General features: G+C 36.7%; 1 protein-coding gene across 2 annotated transcripts in view; it reads right to left on the bottom strand.

The window, feature by feature from the left end:
* map1ab (microtubule-associated protein 1Ab) overlaps positions 1-17253 on the bottom strand; it is a 33770-nt gene that overhangs the window by 14691 nt on the left and 1826 nt on the right. Inside the window, exons 2-4 of one of the 2 annotated variants that reach the window (XM_060885165.1) lie at positions 15767-15868; positions 502-584; positions 164-301 (exon numbers count right to left, since the gene is read on the bottom strand). In XM_060885165.1, coding sequence (XP_060741148.1) covers positions 164-301; positions 502-584; positions 15767-15868 — 323 coding nt within the window. Of the gene's footprint in view, positions 1-163; positions 302-501; positions 585-6730; positions 6813-15766; positions 15869-17253 lie in introns of those variants that run through there. The other variant, XM_060885166.1, reaches the window with a different exon arrangement.

The following is a 17253-nucleotide window of genomic DNA, read 5'->3' as shown; positions in this document are numbered from 1 at the left end:
TTGAATGAAGCAGTGAAGACACTTCAATATCATTGCTGGGAAAAGAATAAAAAATATCTAGCCAGCACCAATCCTCTGATCAGTAACTGACCACTAACTATGGGCTAAAGGATAAACATTACTTGTACATAGAAAGACACAAAGTTAAATGTTTCTGATTTACCCCAGGATCAGCCAAGACACGTGAAACAGCTTGATGAGTAAACACCCCAGTTTGAAGAACCAGGTCACCTTGGTCCGAGTTCTGCCCACTCAGGACCAGTAGTTTGTGCACAGCTGGGTTGGACACAAGAGACTGGATCTAGGACAAAGATTGAAACACAACGGGTATTTAAAATACAGCTAAGAACTGCTCTGACTTTGTGCTTTAGCAAGTCATGTATTCTTATCTTATGCTATCATATTAGAAAATATCTTTCCGGTTTATGTTCATAACTGCATGAAGACAATTTCCAAAAAACTGATTTTGAAGGTTTTCTACCATGATTAAAAAAAACCTACCTCGGAAAGTACTGTATCTTCTGATGGATTCACTAAAACAACTGTTTCAAGTACATCACTTCTGTGGTGTAGAGTCCTTTGCCCTGCAATAAACATAAACATGTTTTAACTACTGATAGTAATGAAAGGAAATATTTTACATATGTTTAAGTAATGTTAGCTGTAACCTTTCCCTAGCCAAACCTTTCATCCCACTTTAAATAAATAATACATTACAGTATATGCATGTCGTTTGCTTGTTAATTCAGTGTCAGTTTAATGAATCATTGCCTTTAACATCAGTTTCTGCTGTGACATTGTGATAGGAAGCTTTAGGAAAAAGACTCCAAAAATTATATGGGTATGTGTGGGTAATTATATCTAAGTACCAATGGTGGCAGCAGCAGCATAAAAAAATAAATCTGTCAGCATATTCTCCAGAAATTCCTAGAGAGTACATGACACATACATACAGTATATCACATTTGAATTTGCATTGGAATTTGAAATGGTTCCGCAATGCACCCAACTTAATAATTAGAGGTTTAAGAATAAATAAATTACTATACTTATAAAACTTCGATCTAAGGGTTTTTCCTATACCAATCTGAACCAAGCTAATTATTTTGTAGTTTTTAGTCTGTTACAAGATAAAAAACAAACTGTATCCTAATAGAAGTAGTGCAGACTGACTACAGATGGTTTCTCAGCCTGACCTCCACACAGACTGACCTTCATTTTCAGATTTGTGGGTAGCGTTCAGTGACACAGCAATTTTGAAAATCAAAGCTATGTCACTTGCTTCACGAGTTGTGCTTTTGCTTGTTTGACAATATAAGTGTTTTTTTATGATTATATTGCTACAGTTAATGGAGTCTTTCTTTTATAATTATTATCTGTAAGAAAGAATTATTTTGAAACGTTTTACATTTGAATCCAGAGGGTTGTCCTGGTTTAAATCGTATTATGCTGATTGTCACCTACAGTATTGGTATACATTTAGAGCTAGTAGCTTTGAATATCAAAGCTCCACACCTCTGAGTATTTTGCAAACCAAATGAACATCATCCTGCCGCAACAACTTGTCCTCCACTCAGATGAACTTTTCACTTTAAACTAATATGACAATTCTATAACCTACCAGTCCTGCTATGTCAAACGAACATGTTCCTCTGTGTGTCCATAAAATAGCCATCTCTCCAGCACATCAAATAATTGCGCCACAGTCCTACCTCAATTGACCTGTTTGATATAAATATCCACTCATGAACACTCAAAATGGGAGCAATGTGTTAAAATAAGCTCAACAGAACAGTGACAGAACAGAGACGAAGCTACTGCACTGCTCCAGATAGTTTGCTCCAGATATAATCACCCCAGAGAAAAAGGCCTATGGAAGTTGGGAATGAAATCGCCCCATATGACGTGATCTGACGATAAAATGGCTTCTCATAGCATTACCTGATGGCATAATGTCATATGTGCATTTTTTCTTATGTCAATTTCAGACATTGCTGCAGAGTATGCAGTCTAAAACTTTGCATATGTTTCAGCTGTTTCACTTCAGATTCTTTATGTATTTTTTTGATAACAGGATGAGATTGAGGATGATTCCTGACAGTACTGTCAAATTTATTGCACTCTTGAATGCCTACAAACACCACATAAATAAAGCCTTCTGGATATTATTACAAAGCTAAGAGCACAGTGTTTATCTCTTGATCAAGAGTAGTATTAGAGGAGACAGATGTGGCAATAAATTATCAATTAAAAAACTGTCACCCAGAGTTTAATTAACAGGCATTTTTAATTTGTCATATTATTAACTAGTATCTGACAGCACAAAAAAAGCATATGTCTTCTTTCACCTCAACATACCTTTAATACTTACTGGTCTTATTAAGTCATCCAACATTTTAATGGCATCTAGATTTAACCTTCATTTCTACTGTAGCTTCAAGAACAACGAATGTCCTACTTTCTTAATGTAATCCTGATCCTGCGACTTGGCTACAGTGATTGATTCTGCCATTAATACAATTAAAGCCTATAAGATCATTTCAGCTGTGTCACTGAAACTAGGACTACCACATGGACAAAGATATACCCTCGTGCACTGATTAAAACCACATGCTCTATATATCACAAAATAAGTATATAGTAATTCGAACAGCAAATGGAAATGTTTTTTTAACCACTTGCAAAACCACTTTAACCAGTGCAAAAATAAGGACACAAAATTGTGACAAAGCAGACAAAAGAAAGGAGAACATACTTGGTTCAGTACCACTATTGCCTAGTAACTCCAAACTCAACCTAAGCTAAAGATGAGCACAAAGGTCCAACCAAATTCCCTCTCTCTTTTTGCATTATTATCATTCTTGCTTATGTTGGAGTCAGTCTGTTGAGAGTAAGTACAGAAAACTTGTAAAATGTGTGCATTTAATATATTAGCAGCAGAGCCTTATATTAAGTCCAGAAGTCACAAAATTTGGCTATTTTATTACAAACAAAATTATTTTGAAACTAACATGGTTATGTTTAGCCAGTTCCTTATCGGTTTTACATAAAATATATATGTAAAAAATATATGTAAAAAAAAAAAAAAATATATATATATATATATATATATATTTCATTCCATATTAAATAAAATACATAGAAAAATGTAAGTCAGACATTTCATAACCTAATACATGGTAATACTTTTATCATTTACATTAAATTACATTACATTTATCATTTTGTGCAGAATTATATTCAAATACAAAGATGCCACAGGAAAGATATACAAGTAATAACTGCTCATCGGACTGATCACTACACATAGCATTTTTTACAATTTCTAGTATTTTAACATTTGGATATTATTGATATTCATGATATCCATTTCCCTTTAAAAGGCCGGAGCACTTTTTTAAAGTCTCTGCTCAGCACTTGGTTTGATGTGTGCACTCTTGCATTAAGTGCTATGCAGACTAGAAATAAATGAAACATATGAGCCTATGGATCTTCAAGGATAATTTACCCCTTTCAAAATATTTTCCACATTTGTCTCATATCATTATCCCTTAATTTAGAACATCTAAATAAAAGGTGAACAGTGCTTTAGGCAGCAGCCACAATCCTTTTTTACTTTATCAAGACAAAACCAGAACAAAAAACTAAGCAACTGTACATCATGCATTAAATTTAAAAATAAAAGGTTTTAACAACTTCATCTTCAATAAGGATTAAGTGTGCAGAAAGGATTTTAATACTAATCAGTTAATATTTAGTATACTATACTAATGACTAAACAGTGCAACGTCTATGCAAGGTAAATTACATGCCTTCATAAACAGCTGAGACCTAAGATGTAACAATAATCCCCAGTCAGCCAGTGGGAGTGGTCCTCACTGCACAGTGCTGCAGTGCTTAGTGCAGGAGAGACGCCCGCATACAACAGACTAATACTGGTGTTCAGCTATAATGCCAGTTTGTTCAATCTCCCACCAACACAGTCGCCCACTAACAGGGATAAAAGACAAAAATATTTGATGTGTGTAAAAGAGAAGGAAGAGGAGGACATTGCTTAGAGAAAGAGAAAGAGAAAGAGAGAGAGAGAGAGAGAGAGAGAGAGAGAGAGAGAGAGAGAGAGAGAGAGAAAGAAAGAGAGGTTTTCACCTCACTGTGCCCAAAGGGTCTCAGCGTCTCTCACAGTAAATGAAAACTTGACACAATACATCAGATCACTTCAGCACCTAAAAGACAGCGTGCATGCTATATCCAAGGAGACTGTTCCTCAAGTGAACTTCTGCAGTAACTCTCCTAACCAATTCATGTGTTAGATACTGCAACATATTGACTGTAATAAACAGAAGTGAGGGACACGCTGTTACAAAATTCCACTTTATGCTTATTTTTGCCACCTATGATTGGTTAGGCAGATTTTCTCCAATCAAATGGGGATGAAATCTTTACTGTTGACAAGTAATTTGTACTGGAATTCCATGAAACCAGGTGCTGGTTTAATACTGTAAATGGTAAAAATTCCAGATAGGTATCTGTCAGGTGAAGCATTTTTGAGCTCATTAATCCCCCAAAGTCTGCCCCAACAAGCCGTTCCTAATGCGGATTAAGGAATAATCACACAGATGCAATTCCTAATGTAATGTAAAGACAATGTAGGTGTTGACAAAGAGGTCATGTTGTGTCCTTAATTTCCCCCCAGTGGTAAGTAGAACAAGCAGAATGAATGACTCAGTAGAGTCATCGGTCTGACTGTCCCTGTCTGCCTGTTCCCTATGTGTCCCATTGTAACACTGAATCTGACAGACATGCCCTTCAGGGACTTTTCAGCCTGCCATGTTAACTTTATCACAAAGTCTAATAGGACATGAAGCTGATCTATCGAAACAGACAAACATGATGTAGTGGATGCAGGACAACGATGACAAGCAGAAATTTCACTGCAGGTCATCACAACTCCAAAAAAACCTGCTGAACTCAGTGCTCAGGATTGGTTCCCTTTTTGGTTCTATCAGGAAGTACACTGAGATGCCCCAAATACCCCAGAGATCCTCCCAGCCCAGGTCACAAGTTTATAGTAGCATTTACCACTAGTTTGGAAAAAGATAGGGTGGGGGTATAATCGATGGATTTTAGACATGGGGTAGGAAACTCTGCTTTATTTAGTAGAGGATACAAGTGAATGGAAATATTGAAAAGTACTAATTCCTTACACATAATGTGAAAAGTATTGACATTTACATAGATTGACACATGCACTCAGTCTATCATACTCTGAGTTTAATCTGCTGTCTGGAAACTTTGATTTCTGTAAGGGTGGGTATTTCTGCTGATCCCCAACCAGATTTCCTACTTACAGTGTCTTAACCTTGATCCAACTCTACTCTCGGGTCAGTATAAACTGACAGGCTTTTTGCACTGCTGTTGCTTAGCCACCATTTACTGTAAGTGGGAGCAATGAAACCGTCACTAAGCCTCCATTGCTGTGCTGATATGAGGTGTTGGCAGTATTAGAAATAATTCACAGAAGAATACCACCTCACGTGTTACCCTGAAAAATGAAATAATAACTGCATTTGATAACCATGCCAGTCACAAACAAAAAACATGATCATTTAGACTATTATAATAACAGGATAGTCAGCAATGTAGTTAGTATAAGAGAACAATTAACATATTGATTTTGTTGGGAGGATTTCTTGTTTGGATAAGAACATAAGTTTAAAGTTAATGGAAAGCTAATGTGAAAAAAATCCAGACATCAACACGCTTATTTCTTTGGTCTCTCTCTCTCTCTCTCTCTCTCTCTCTCTCTCTCTCTCTTTCTTTTTTGGATTTAATCTTGCGACGCAGACAGAGATGGGAGGGAGCCGGTTTACGCTGAGTCACTGACCACTTCATCAATACGCGGAATTATTTGGATTTTTTTTTTGTCGGATTCTCTCTATGCGACACAGACGGTAATCGATCATGGACCGGATTTTCTATGCGCACTTTTACACTCCTATCAATACAGAGACGTGAAATGTTATTTAACAGGCTATTTTTTATTCCTGTCCATTCCAGGAATAATAAATACAAAATATTTCGCATAGCAAGCCTAAACATACCAGCAAAACAAAACAAACTAAATACCTTAAAGCGGTGTCGAGTCTCTGCGCCGTGGCGCATTAGTGCGTCATTCAGGACGTTTGAGTCAGAGGATGGTGAAGATCTTCATATAACTACATAACATCACTTTATTAACTCCTACAAGTCTCTGTCAAAGCGATGCAGCGTCTCTAACATTATATACTCGTTATACATTTGTGGCTTTGAACCTGAACTCGGTTTTATGTTGTCAGCCGGCAGAATGACTCTAAATTAATCCACTTAGTTTGGATAAAACGACGGGGTTGAATGCGCTCTGCTCGCTCCTCAAGCGCACGTCTGTGTGAATTTAACACACAGTCTGAAGGTTTAATTACTTCGTTCTTACTTCAGGACTAATAAAGTCACTAAAATGCGGTCACGGAAGGATAAGCAGCCGGCGTCTAGATTTAACGACGTCATTGTTTCAGAAGCCGGGCGGTGTGTGTGTATGTGTGTGTGTGTGTGTGTGTGTAAGTGAGAGAGAGAGAGAGAGAGAGAGAGAGAGAGAGAGAGAGAGAGAGAATGACTTTACATCCGCAGTCATGTCATACCAACGCCCGCTTTGTGAGAGAAACTGCAAGTAGAAAGTGCGCACACATCTACGTACCGTTACTGATGCGGGCCACTTCAGCCGCGGTGTCGTGTGCGGAGCCGGCGGTGAGTGCTGTGCGGAGTGTGTGCGGATCTGATGAGAGAGGATGGCAGTGAGGGAGGGAGGGAGGGAGGAAGGAAGGGTGGGTGGGTGGGTGGGGGATTGTGAAGGGAGGAGCGGATTGGAGGGAGGCTGGAGAATTGGGATACGGCCACAGTGGCACGGCAAAAAAATGAGAAATGCAGCTGAATGTTGATCAATGGGAGATGATCATAAAAACACTCAGGCACTACACTTAAAAAAATGGTCTGAAACAAAAGGCTTTTAGAAAACATCCATTAGGTCATTTTGCAGTGTCACGTGTCAATCTGTTCAGTTAACACTTTAATGTAATGATTTCACACCTGCCAGGTTGAAGGTGTGGTTAAAGCTATCTGCAGTGTTCAGAGAGCTAACATTTCATTACAAATACATTCCAATACATTACACTATAAATGAACTCCTAGTCCTTATGTCTTGAATTAGCATCAAAGATCCAATTATCTTGATATGTAATGGCCTTTATTCATATTCATGTTTAGTTTACTTATATCAAGGGTATTCTTTCAAATAAAAACATTTAAGTCTAGAACTCATAAGGAATCTTCAGTTGGGAATTCACTGGGAATGACTTTATCCCGTATAGTTTTTGTGTTTTCTCCCCTTTTTTCCCCAAACTCTTTATCAAACTAAAAATGGTTAACTATGTAAAGTCCCATTAAAGACGATTAACTACTCAATTACTCAATCACAATTTCTATAGTATGTTAACTTGTATTTATGTGTACAGGATGGTTGTACAGGAAAAAAATAATATTAATTTGTTTAGTTTTTTTGTTCAGCTTGATAGTTCTTTTGACACTGGCCTTGGTACAGTGTCACTTATAACAGGTAAAACAATTTCATATACAATATACAGTACAGTAGATTAAAGGTAACAAAGGTTAAAGTTTGAAATGTGTTTCTAAGACAAATGTAAATAATTTACACATGTATTTATCTTTTGTGACTGCTTTATCCTGGTCAGTGTCTTGGAGGATCCTGAGTTTATTCAGTGAAAGCTGGGAGCAAAGTGGGAGAATTTACCACAGATGGGATGCTAGTCCATCGCAGGTCGCCATGCGCACACAAATTCACACACTCATACCAAGAGGCATTTAAGCATGTCCACTCCACCTACCTGCAAGTTTTTAGCCAACAGGAGAAAACCCATGTCAACACAGGGAGAAAATGAGAAACTCAGCTGACAGCAACCCGAGCTGAAGGCTGAATCGAGGAAATGGCAACTCTACCCACTGCATCACTGTTTACTTACAAATTAAATTGTTTCTCTTAATCAGCGGTTTTATTTATAACTCAAAATAAGCAGCATGGCTATCGGTCTAATGTGGAAACTTCAAGAAAAGCCTCATGGGTAAAGCTGAGGCAATTACATTAGAACTACATTAACAGATTGTTTAACAGACATTATGGTCATGGAATGGTATAGAAGTGTATTTTGTGCCGAGACATTGCTTAGGGTCTGGTAGAAGACATGAGGATAGATCTATATCCCAGCCAGCATTTTTGTTTGTTTGGAGGTTTTTTGTCATAGAGATTTTAGTGCTGTGTCAATTCCCAAAGACAAGCCATATTTTCTGTGTTTCCCTGTGGAACAAATAACATCTCATTGATTTATTAGATGTGCACCAGCTGTAGTGAATAATAGAGTTATTTTTATATGGATTTGACTGAATACAACAAGTGATTGGTGCAGACAATTAAAATTTTAACTGGCTTTCTTTTTTATCAAAACTTCCAGTAATACTCGCTTATATGACTTGGTACTAATATTATTAATTATTCATAGTACTATTATATACACATGGCTCAGACATATAAAGGTGGACCATTAGGTGAAGCAGTACTAGCACCAATGTTAATTCTACAATAATAGAGCCATCAAGCAAGGCCCTTATAGTCCAAAATACTCTCTGCCACCCATAGTACTGACCCTGCACTCATATGAGATGGGTATTGTGATAAGCTAATATTAATGCATAGCTTATAATCATATAAGGGCCAAATATATACAGCTGACATTCTCATTGAGCTCTAAAAATATTCATCATTCAAAATCAAAAAGCCAAATAAAGTGTATTAATAGCTTTTTTAAATACCAAACTCCATTTCCAACATTAATTCCAAGACCCACTGCTGTGAATCATTTGCTATGATTGAATGAGCTATGAATCAATTTTTAAATGATTGAATGAGCATACACATTAATGGGCTTAATGTCCACGTCTGGTGATCCTGCTTGCTCTAGAAACACAGGTAAGATTATGCTTTATTGCAAGTGATATCGATAGTCATGCAAAATCTGCCTAGGGAATCAATGCCAGAAGACCTTGACAGAGTAATGCAAAGCTAGCCCTCAGAACCAATCTGCAGTGATATCAATATCCAAACTCTAAATTATTCAGCATACTCCATTATGTATGGTGCCAAGGAAGTCTGCACTATTCCCTGCATGAGCAACCCTGAAAATCCCTTTGGGTATTAGTTTTATTGAGTCATATTTGTCAGGAATGTGTGAGTTCAAGTTTGAATTCAAAGAAAAAAATGGATGTAGATAGAGGTACCTATTGTGTATGTAATGAAGAATGAGGAGAGAACTGCATCATCGTTAAGCTATATTCTGGCTTGAATGATCTTCATCAAATGCATTACACAGAAGTTTTGATGTCTACAGTATGTAACCAGCTTATATAAATATGGATTTTAATGTAATATTGAAATGTTAATGTAATTCAACCTCAAATATAATACATTCTGTGAAATTGTACAAACCGTGATTCCATAAAAAGCCACTGAATCTAATGTCTTGTTTGCATTTGGTGCCTTAAATATATTAACTTTTTTTCCAAGGCGTTTACAATTTCTTCGTCCATAATGTATGAGTTCCCCCTTATGGGTTCTAGGATCTTCTGAAATATCAATATGCTCACATTAGTTATCCTTAGAGCTTAAACAGTAGTTTCAGAATAGCCAGAACAACACATGCTTCAAAACAGTCATTAGCCGTTAACAATTAACCACTAAAACAAGCTTTGCTTATTTCATATAAATGTATGTTTTGCCAGAAGCTTGCAAATTAATACAGATTCAAACCATTTGTACAGAAAACCTAGACAGAAAGATGTCTGGGAACATCACTTGAAGCTTATTGCATTGCATCTCCAGAATATGACATCAGCAACAGGAAGAATTAAAAAAAAAAAAAAGCTGCGCAGAATGACACAGCACATCAGAGCACCATGCAGTCTGTGTGCCTGTATAATCAGTGCAGTACTCAAGTGTAAATAAATGATTAAACCTTCACATGCACTATAAATAGAAAATGATCAGATTATGCTAACCAAGCATAGCCACCTCTGTATAATCTATATACTGACCATTAATTTGTGAATAAGGCCCTGATCACAGCTATAATTTAAACTCTGATGTTTATTTATACCTGCATCAGGAGGTGGGAGGGCACAGAGAGAGACAGTGTGAGATTAAGTGCCACTGAGACAAAATTATACCCTAACTGTAGGTGATTTGCTACTGTCACCCTTGTTGCCAGCACATGAGGATTTTTTTTTTTTTGCACAGTATTGCATCTCAGTGTCCTGCAGTCAGCACACTCCACTGAGAGTAAAATATCTATATAGCTCACTGAAATGAATCAAACAAAGGGTTATATAACATCTGGTAATGGAGCAATAACCAGACATACAGCCAAATAGATTCCATTTGTCCTGATGTAGATGGAGACCAGGATTGCAGGTTTGAGCTGTCCGGTCTAATGCGATGTGACTGTGCAGGCAGATTTGCTCCATGTTACTCTTCTCAGCAACTTCTCTTGACACCTATTTACACTTAACAAACAGCCTACTAAAAATTCACATGTATACTTTGTTGTATTCTATTCTATTCTCTGTACTCTAGAATGGTTGATAAAAAATTATACAAATATTATCTTATAAAACAATCAATAAAAACACTTAAAAGGATCAATTACTTACCTTTCATATAAGATATTCTTATAAGAAATGATAATGGCGTGTCGAAAATATATGTGGTAAAATTTTAAATTTGAAAAACTTTTATTTATTTATTTATTTATTTATTATATATTTACACATGTAAATGTTTCTTATTATTTCATGTCCAAAATGTTTCAGTACAAAACAGTGATGATGTTAACCTACAAAAGTCAGGTAATGGATATAAAACATATAAGCAAGTAATATGCCATTTATTACAACCAGAGCAATTTTAAATCTATTCTATTCTAATCTGTAAGTTTATTAAAATAGAATTTACCACCAGGACACATGATAAAACTACACCCTGCACTCCAAAAAGCCTTTCTAACGATTTAACATCTGATCATTCATTTTCAGTTAAACTATACAGAGCCCATGTATATTTAACCCTAAAATATCATACATTGCATTACATTGCATTTTAGTGGTATGTGCCAAAAATGTTGACTGTAAATAGGAAAAAACTTAAAAGCTTTATGAAGGATTCTGTCCATGAAAATGGTTCAGCATGGCAGAAAGAACTTTGTAGTTCAAATTTTTTGAGGTCTCTTGGACCAAAACTACTGAAATGATTATGAATAAACTGACAAATTTTCCATTTATGGCATTTGGCAGAAATCCTTATCCAGAGAAACATACGCTTTTTTTATTTCATACAACTGAGCAGTTGAGGGTTAAGGGCCTTGCTCAGGGGCCCAGCAGTGGCAGCTTTGTGGACCTGGGGTTTGATCACACAACCATCTGATCAATAGCTCAACACTTTAACCACTGAGCTAACAAATTCCCTAACATCATTTTCCCTGTCGAAGAAGATGTTCTTGAAGATTAGGGCTGTCAGAAACTGATAATGTAGTGAGGGACAGTGTGGATATATATGACCCAGAAAGCAAATGATTCAGTGCTGGCACAACCATATCACTTCACACAGTGCAGTGAAATTATGATGATACACTCATCTAAAACTCAACCTCAATAAATCTATACCTCAGATGTGATATGGGCAGAAATTCTGCATAAGCATTGGATGTAGTTGTCTGCATTTTGACCATTTCTTCCATAGGCCATAAAATATTTTTCACCTGGAACCATCTGTTACTTTTGGATTATATCATCAGAATCTATACAAATAATCCAACCCTGTCTTGGATGAGTTATTTTTTAATTATTTTTTAAATGAATACACATCTTAATCCTCCATATCCCCTAATTTACATATGCGTATAGATGTGTATAGTAATGATTTTCCTTGTTTTTCCCATAAAGAAAGCACTCTAACATTTATTTCCATGTGGAGCACATCTAAAAGCAGAGGTAGAAAAGCAGGCTGAGGTGCAAGTCAGCAAAAACAAAACCCATCGATCAGTGTGCCTCATCCGAGTTCCCTTTAAAAAAAGCAAGGGCTCCCAGAGGTAAAGTCACAGACAGGAGCAGACGGAGAGGGAGACTCGGTTGCTGAACTGGGTCACTCCCACTCTGTTAGGCAAGGGTCATATTTATAGCTACTTAATGCCGCACTGACTTTTATGTGCGTGTTCACACAGCCTCCTATCAGGACAAACTGATCTCCATATGTCTACAAGCCAATTAAGTTTGGATGAACAACTGTGTTAATGAAGTGAAAATACAATTCCATGTGTAACACATGCACTCACACACTTACTCTCAGATGAATAAACACAAATATGTATAGAAGTTTTTTATGTTTCAATGTAAACTAGATCAAACATAAATCAACAGCTTCACAATATATTAATTAAGGCATCAAAATTACATGATAAAGGTCAGATACATGCAACTCATGTCTAAATAACGGAATTTATTTATATCCCAATGCTCCAGTATGCTGAAGATGCTAGACATTATGAATAGCTGGATCAGTAGGAACACAGTATGTATATACATACATATTGTGAACTAAATCTATCTAATATTAATCTTGAATTTTGTATTCTATTAATCTTTATATTATTTTTTATAACAACCTTTTGTTCTATGTTTATGTTCTGTAAAGCTGCTTTGAGACAATGTCAATTGTAAAAAGCGCTATACAAATAAACTTGAATTGAATTGAATTGAACAGAGGAGCTTGTGTTGCACTGGCTATGATTTTCCACAAGATGGCATCACATCACTCACTCTCACTCTCACTCATTTTCTACCGCTTATCCGAACTACCTCGGGTCACGGGGAGCCTGTGCCTATCTCAGGCGTCATCGCCATCAAGGTAGGATACACCCTGGATGGAGTGCCAACCCATCGCAGGGCACACACACACTCTCATTCACTCACGCAATCACACACTACGGGCAATTTTTCCAGAGATGCCAATCAACCTACCTTGCATGTCTTTGGACCGGGGGAGGAAACCGGAGTACCCGGAGGAAACCCCCGAGGCACGGGGAGAACATGCAAACTCCACAAACACAAGGCGGAGGCGGGAATTGAACCCCCAACCCTGGAGTTGTGAGGCGAACCGTGCCCCCCGGCATCACATCACGAATTTTAGTAAATGTTTTCATATCTCACTTATGAAAGCTTCTTCTATTTCATTTCAGTGACATTAAACACAGAATAGAAGTCGATTTAAACTAGAATAAAGCATATATTATATAACAGCCTTTAGCTGTCTAAATCACCTGTAGCATGTTATTAAATTAAGGTAATGTTTAACTACATCCTATTATGTTAAACTGAATTATTACATACTTCTTATGTATTCAAATACTGATGAATTTATTTGAACAATTTTTATGTTGCTACAGGGTTTTGTGAAACCAAATAAAAACACCATTACCCACGAACTAAAAATCAAGCAGATTATGAGAGGGAAATGGGCTACAAGTAGGACAATTATTTGTGTTAATGTGAACTGTTATTAGGAATATGGTATTCTTTCTGAAGGCTGTGGAATTATGTGGTGAGTCTGAGACGTCTCTGAGATCAGCTCATGAGTATGTCCTTCTGGGGGGTTCCTGGGCACTGATCCATCCATTTAAACACTCCACTAAGGAGTACTTCAGCCTAAGCACTCAAGTCATGCAAAGAGCCAAAAACACACTTTAAGTGAAATGCTGTCATAGTAAAAGAGTAAATACTGAGGAAATGATTGACAAATTGCAAGTCTTTTTGAATTTGAGCGGTATCGTTAGATCTTTATGGACAGATCAGAGATTAGCATGTACTAGAAACACAGTCTGTGCTAAAGTAATAAAACTAATGTCCAGTTGAAGTGCTCAGAAGTTCTAATTAGGCTTGTGTGATGTAAATTTTTCTCTTCATTTAACCATTGTGCTTTTTTACCATTTCACTTGAGTTGAGGAGGTTTTCAGTAATCCACAGTGAACAGTGAAAAAAACATAACATTGCATTTTTTATATAACCCTTTAACAAACTGGATGTCTACATGGATGACAAAAAATGCGGTTATCCTCTTTATAATTAAAATGGAAGTTTTTGTAAGTTGTTAGCTTTGACACTTCTTTATAGATCAAAGAATCTATTTTCTTTTTAGGTCAAAATATTTGCCCTATTTTTTTAATTTTTTACTCATTCTCTTTTAATTTTGTCAGTGTCATCCCTAATAATTATGGTTAACTGATAATGAATGCATATTTGTGTAATGTTAGTTAAGTAAAACATTGATTTTTGATTTTGATTTTGATTGATTTTTATTTCACATTAATAAACTCATAAGCTCTTAATAAATTTAGCTTGGCAGAACACAAAGACACCCCACAAGTCCTGACAGCTCAGACAAGACTTCCAGGCGGTGCCAATTAACACTAAAGAGTTCAGAACACCTGCACAAACCATTCCAGATTCAAAATGCTTAAAGAGTGGCAGGTCATGTAGTATAATATAATAGATACCATGGCATGTAATATTGTGCAGGGATGATAAACTCATTACATTGTACAACTTTAGTTCTAATCTTCAAAAATGACTAAAGTAAGACATGTAAACTTGGCTATAATCAATACATTTCCACTGCCAAATGCAAAACTCCAATGTCCCTGTAAACTGAGATACCTACAAGCTGATTCAGAATAACATTAAAGGGCAGCTTGCACCCACATAATCAAAAACATGACTCATAGCTAATACACCAACCCAGATGCTAATAGTACAGAATTTATCACAACACCATCTGCAAAACAACTAGAAGTGCTCCTTCTTTGTGGCCCTAAGAAAAGGGAAAAGAAACACTTCTGTATTCAAATGCACAGCATTGCATGCTGAAATCAGGTCGATGATGCACTCTACTGATGTATTTTTATTTCTTTATTTTATGGATGTTTCACAAGAATTTGACAGCTATGTGATATAACGTATCAAAAGAAGAGGATTAAACAGGCTTCGTGATGATAACATTCAAGACATACCTGAACCATTATATCCAGCCTGAGAAAGCCTTATTCAGCTCTCACACACACACACACACACACACACACACACACACACACACACACACACACACACACACACACACACACACACACTGCAGCAGGAGAGACTGACTCTGCAGCTCCCCTCCTCCTCACAATGCACTCTAATGACTACGGAAGCAGTGCAGTGCACTAAGCTGCTGCGCGCTACCCTGCAAGCACACATGCAGAGATCCTTCTGGAGCAGATGGGAGAGAATTTACAGTCTGCTTATGTTTACAAGACATACAGTAGCCACAAGCTGCAAAATCTCATGTGTGATTACACCATGTGACCTTGGAGTAGTAATATCCGTAAACAAATCCATGTGTTTCTGAAATCTTGTGTCTTGGTGAGACAGAAACTATATTTGATGCTTCCTGGCATCATACTAACGAAATTAGGAGTCAATTTTGGTTAAGAAGAAAACAAGTCCACCAAAACTTTACAGAACCTTTTTATTTTTTGCAAGAAAAGCCCAGTTAGCTCCCCATGTTAGACCCACAACTGACCTTTGACCTCTGCAGAAAACTGGGCGGAGTGTCTAAATATGAAGAGCTGAAGCTGTTGGTCCAAATCACATTCTTCCAGGCTAATGTTCCAGGAGCGGATCCCTGCGAGCACAAGGAAAAACCATCTATTTTACCGCATGCTGTATTCAAACACACAAAGAGAATGCACCTGAACAAGGGGAAAAAAATTGTTTTTATACCTCTGTGATATATGACAAAGAGAAATAATGGAGTATGATACTGCAAATTGATTTCTTCAAGATTATATTTGTCACATACACAGTTATATCTCGTATACATAACACAAAGAACATACAAGCTATTTGAAGATATTATCACTGTTTGAGGTTTATATTTGCAGTTACGGTAGAGTAATGTGTTACTCCACTATCACAGGTGTTAAAACCTCTATGGGATTTTTGTGTGTGTGTGCGTTTAATGAATATTCATGAAATCTTATTAGGTATTATGCAACAACGGACAAAAGCACAGATGGCTCACAATGCTCTGTGGCGTAACCCTCTGAACATGGCACATGAAGCATTAGAGGATGAATTCAAATCCTCATACTCTTCTCCAATTTTCTATTCATCGTTATATCTGTCATTCCTTTGAATAATTAAAATATTTTTCTATCAGATGTTGTTTTGCTTAAAAACTGCACACTCTGCTGTTTCCAGCTCACAGACATAAACATCCGTCTGAGACTCCAAGCATATTGATTCCATTTTAAATTGTCATTGTGTTTTTGGGTGGGCCAAATGAAAGTTAGGCAGAATGACTCAGGCAGGCTTTCAGACCAAAATTACAAATGAATCATCAATCCTGAATTGCAAGTAGGTTCATTTAGTTTTTTTGTTGGAATTGTATCGAAAAAGAAGCCTGTTTTTAATCAGTACATGAATGAGGTCTGTGTTTGTTCACTATCTTTAAGCAGTGGCAAAGAGAAAAAAGATGAAAAGCCAAGTAAAGGTGCTGTTTTTGGTTCCACTACACTTTTACTCACTTGTAGATCGCCTTTGCATTTTTGTTCTATGGACTGTTGCTTTGGGGTAATTTTCAATACACAGGTATATACCAATAATATAGTTACTTTTTTATATTAAAGATCTGAGCTTACTGTGTTTGACACATGGATAGGTCAGTTAGACTTGCAATTTACTTGTCTTCACAAAGAAGGTTTTAAAACAGCAGGAAAGTAACGATTCTTGCATAAGAACACAGATTTACTATGATGCACCTTTCTTCATGTGGTCTGTGAAGATCATCAGAGAGGTCTGATCATTTAATATATGGACCACCACAGGATCAGATAAATGAATCATTCTTTTTAAAAACCTCTGCAACCTGCTATACTGTTAAAAAACAATCGTAGCTCCAATTATGGAGCGGCAGTGTGCAGGTTTTCATCAACATACTTGATCCAGCACATGATCTACTGTAACTGTCCAATTTTTAACAAGCTGGCTCATGTGTATTAAGAGCAG

Source organism: Tachysurus vachellii, chromosome 13 (genome assembly GCF_030014155.1).
Source record: "Tachysurus vachellii isolate PV-2020 chromosome 13, HZAU_Pvac_v1, whole genome shotgun sequence".
Taxonomy (NCBI): Eukaryota; Metazoa; Chordata; class Actinopteri; order Siluriformes; family Bagridae; genus Tachysurus; species Tachysurus vachellii.
The sequence above is the reverse complement of the archived record's forward strand: the minus strand, read 5'-3'. Positions and strand labels throughout refer to the sequence as shown.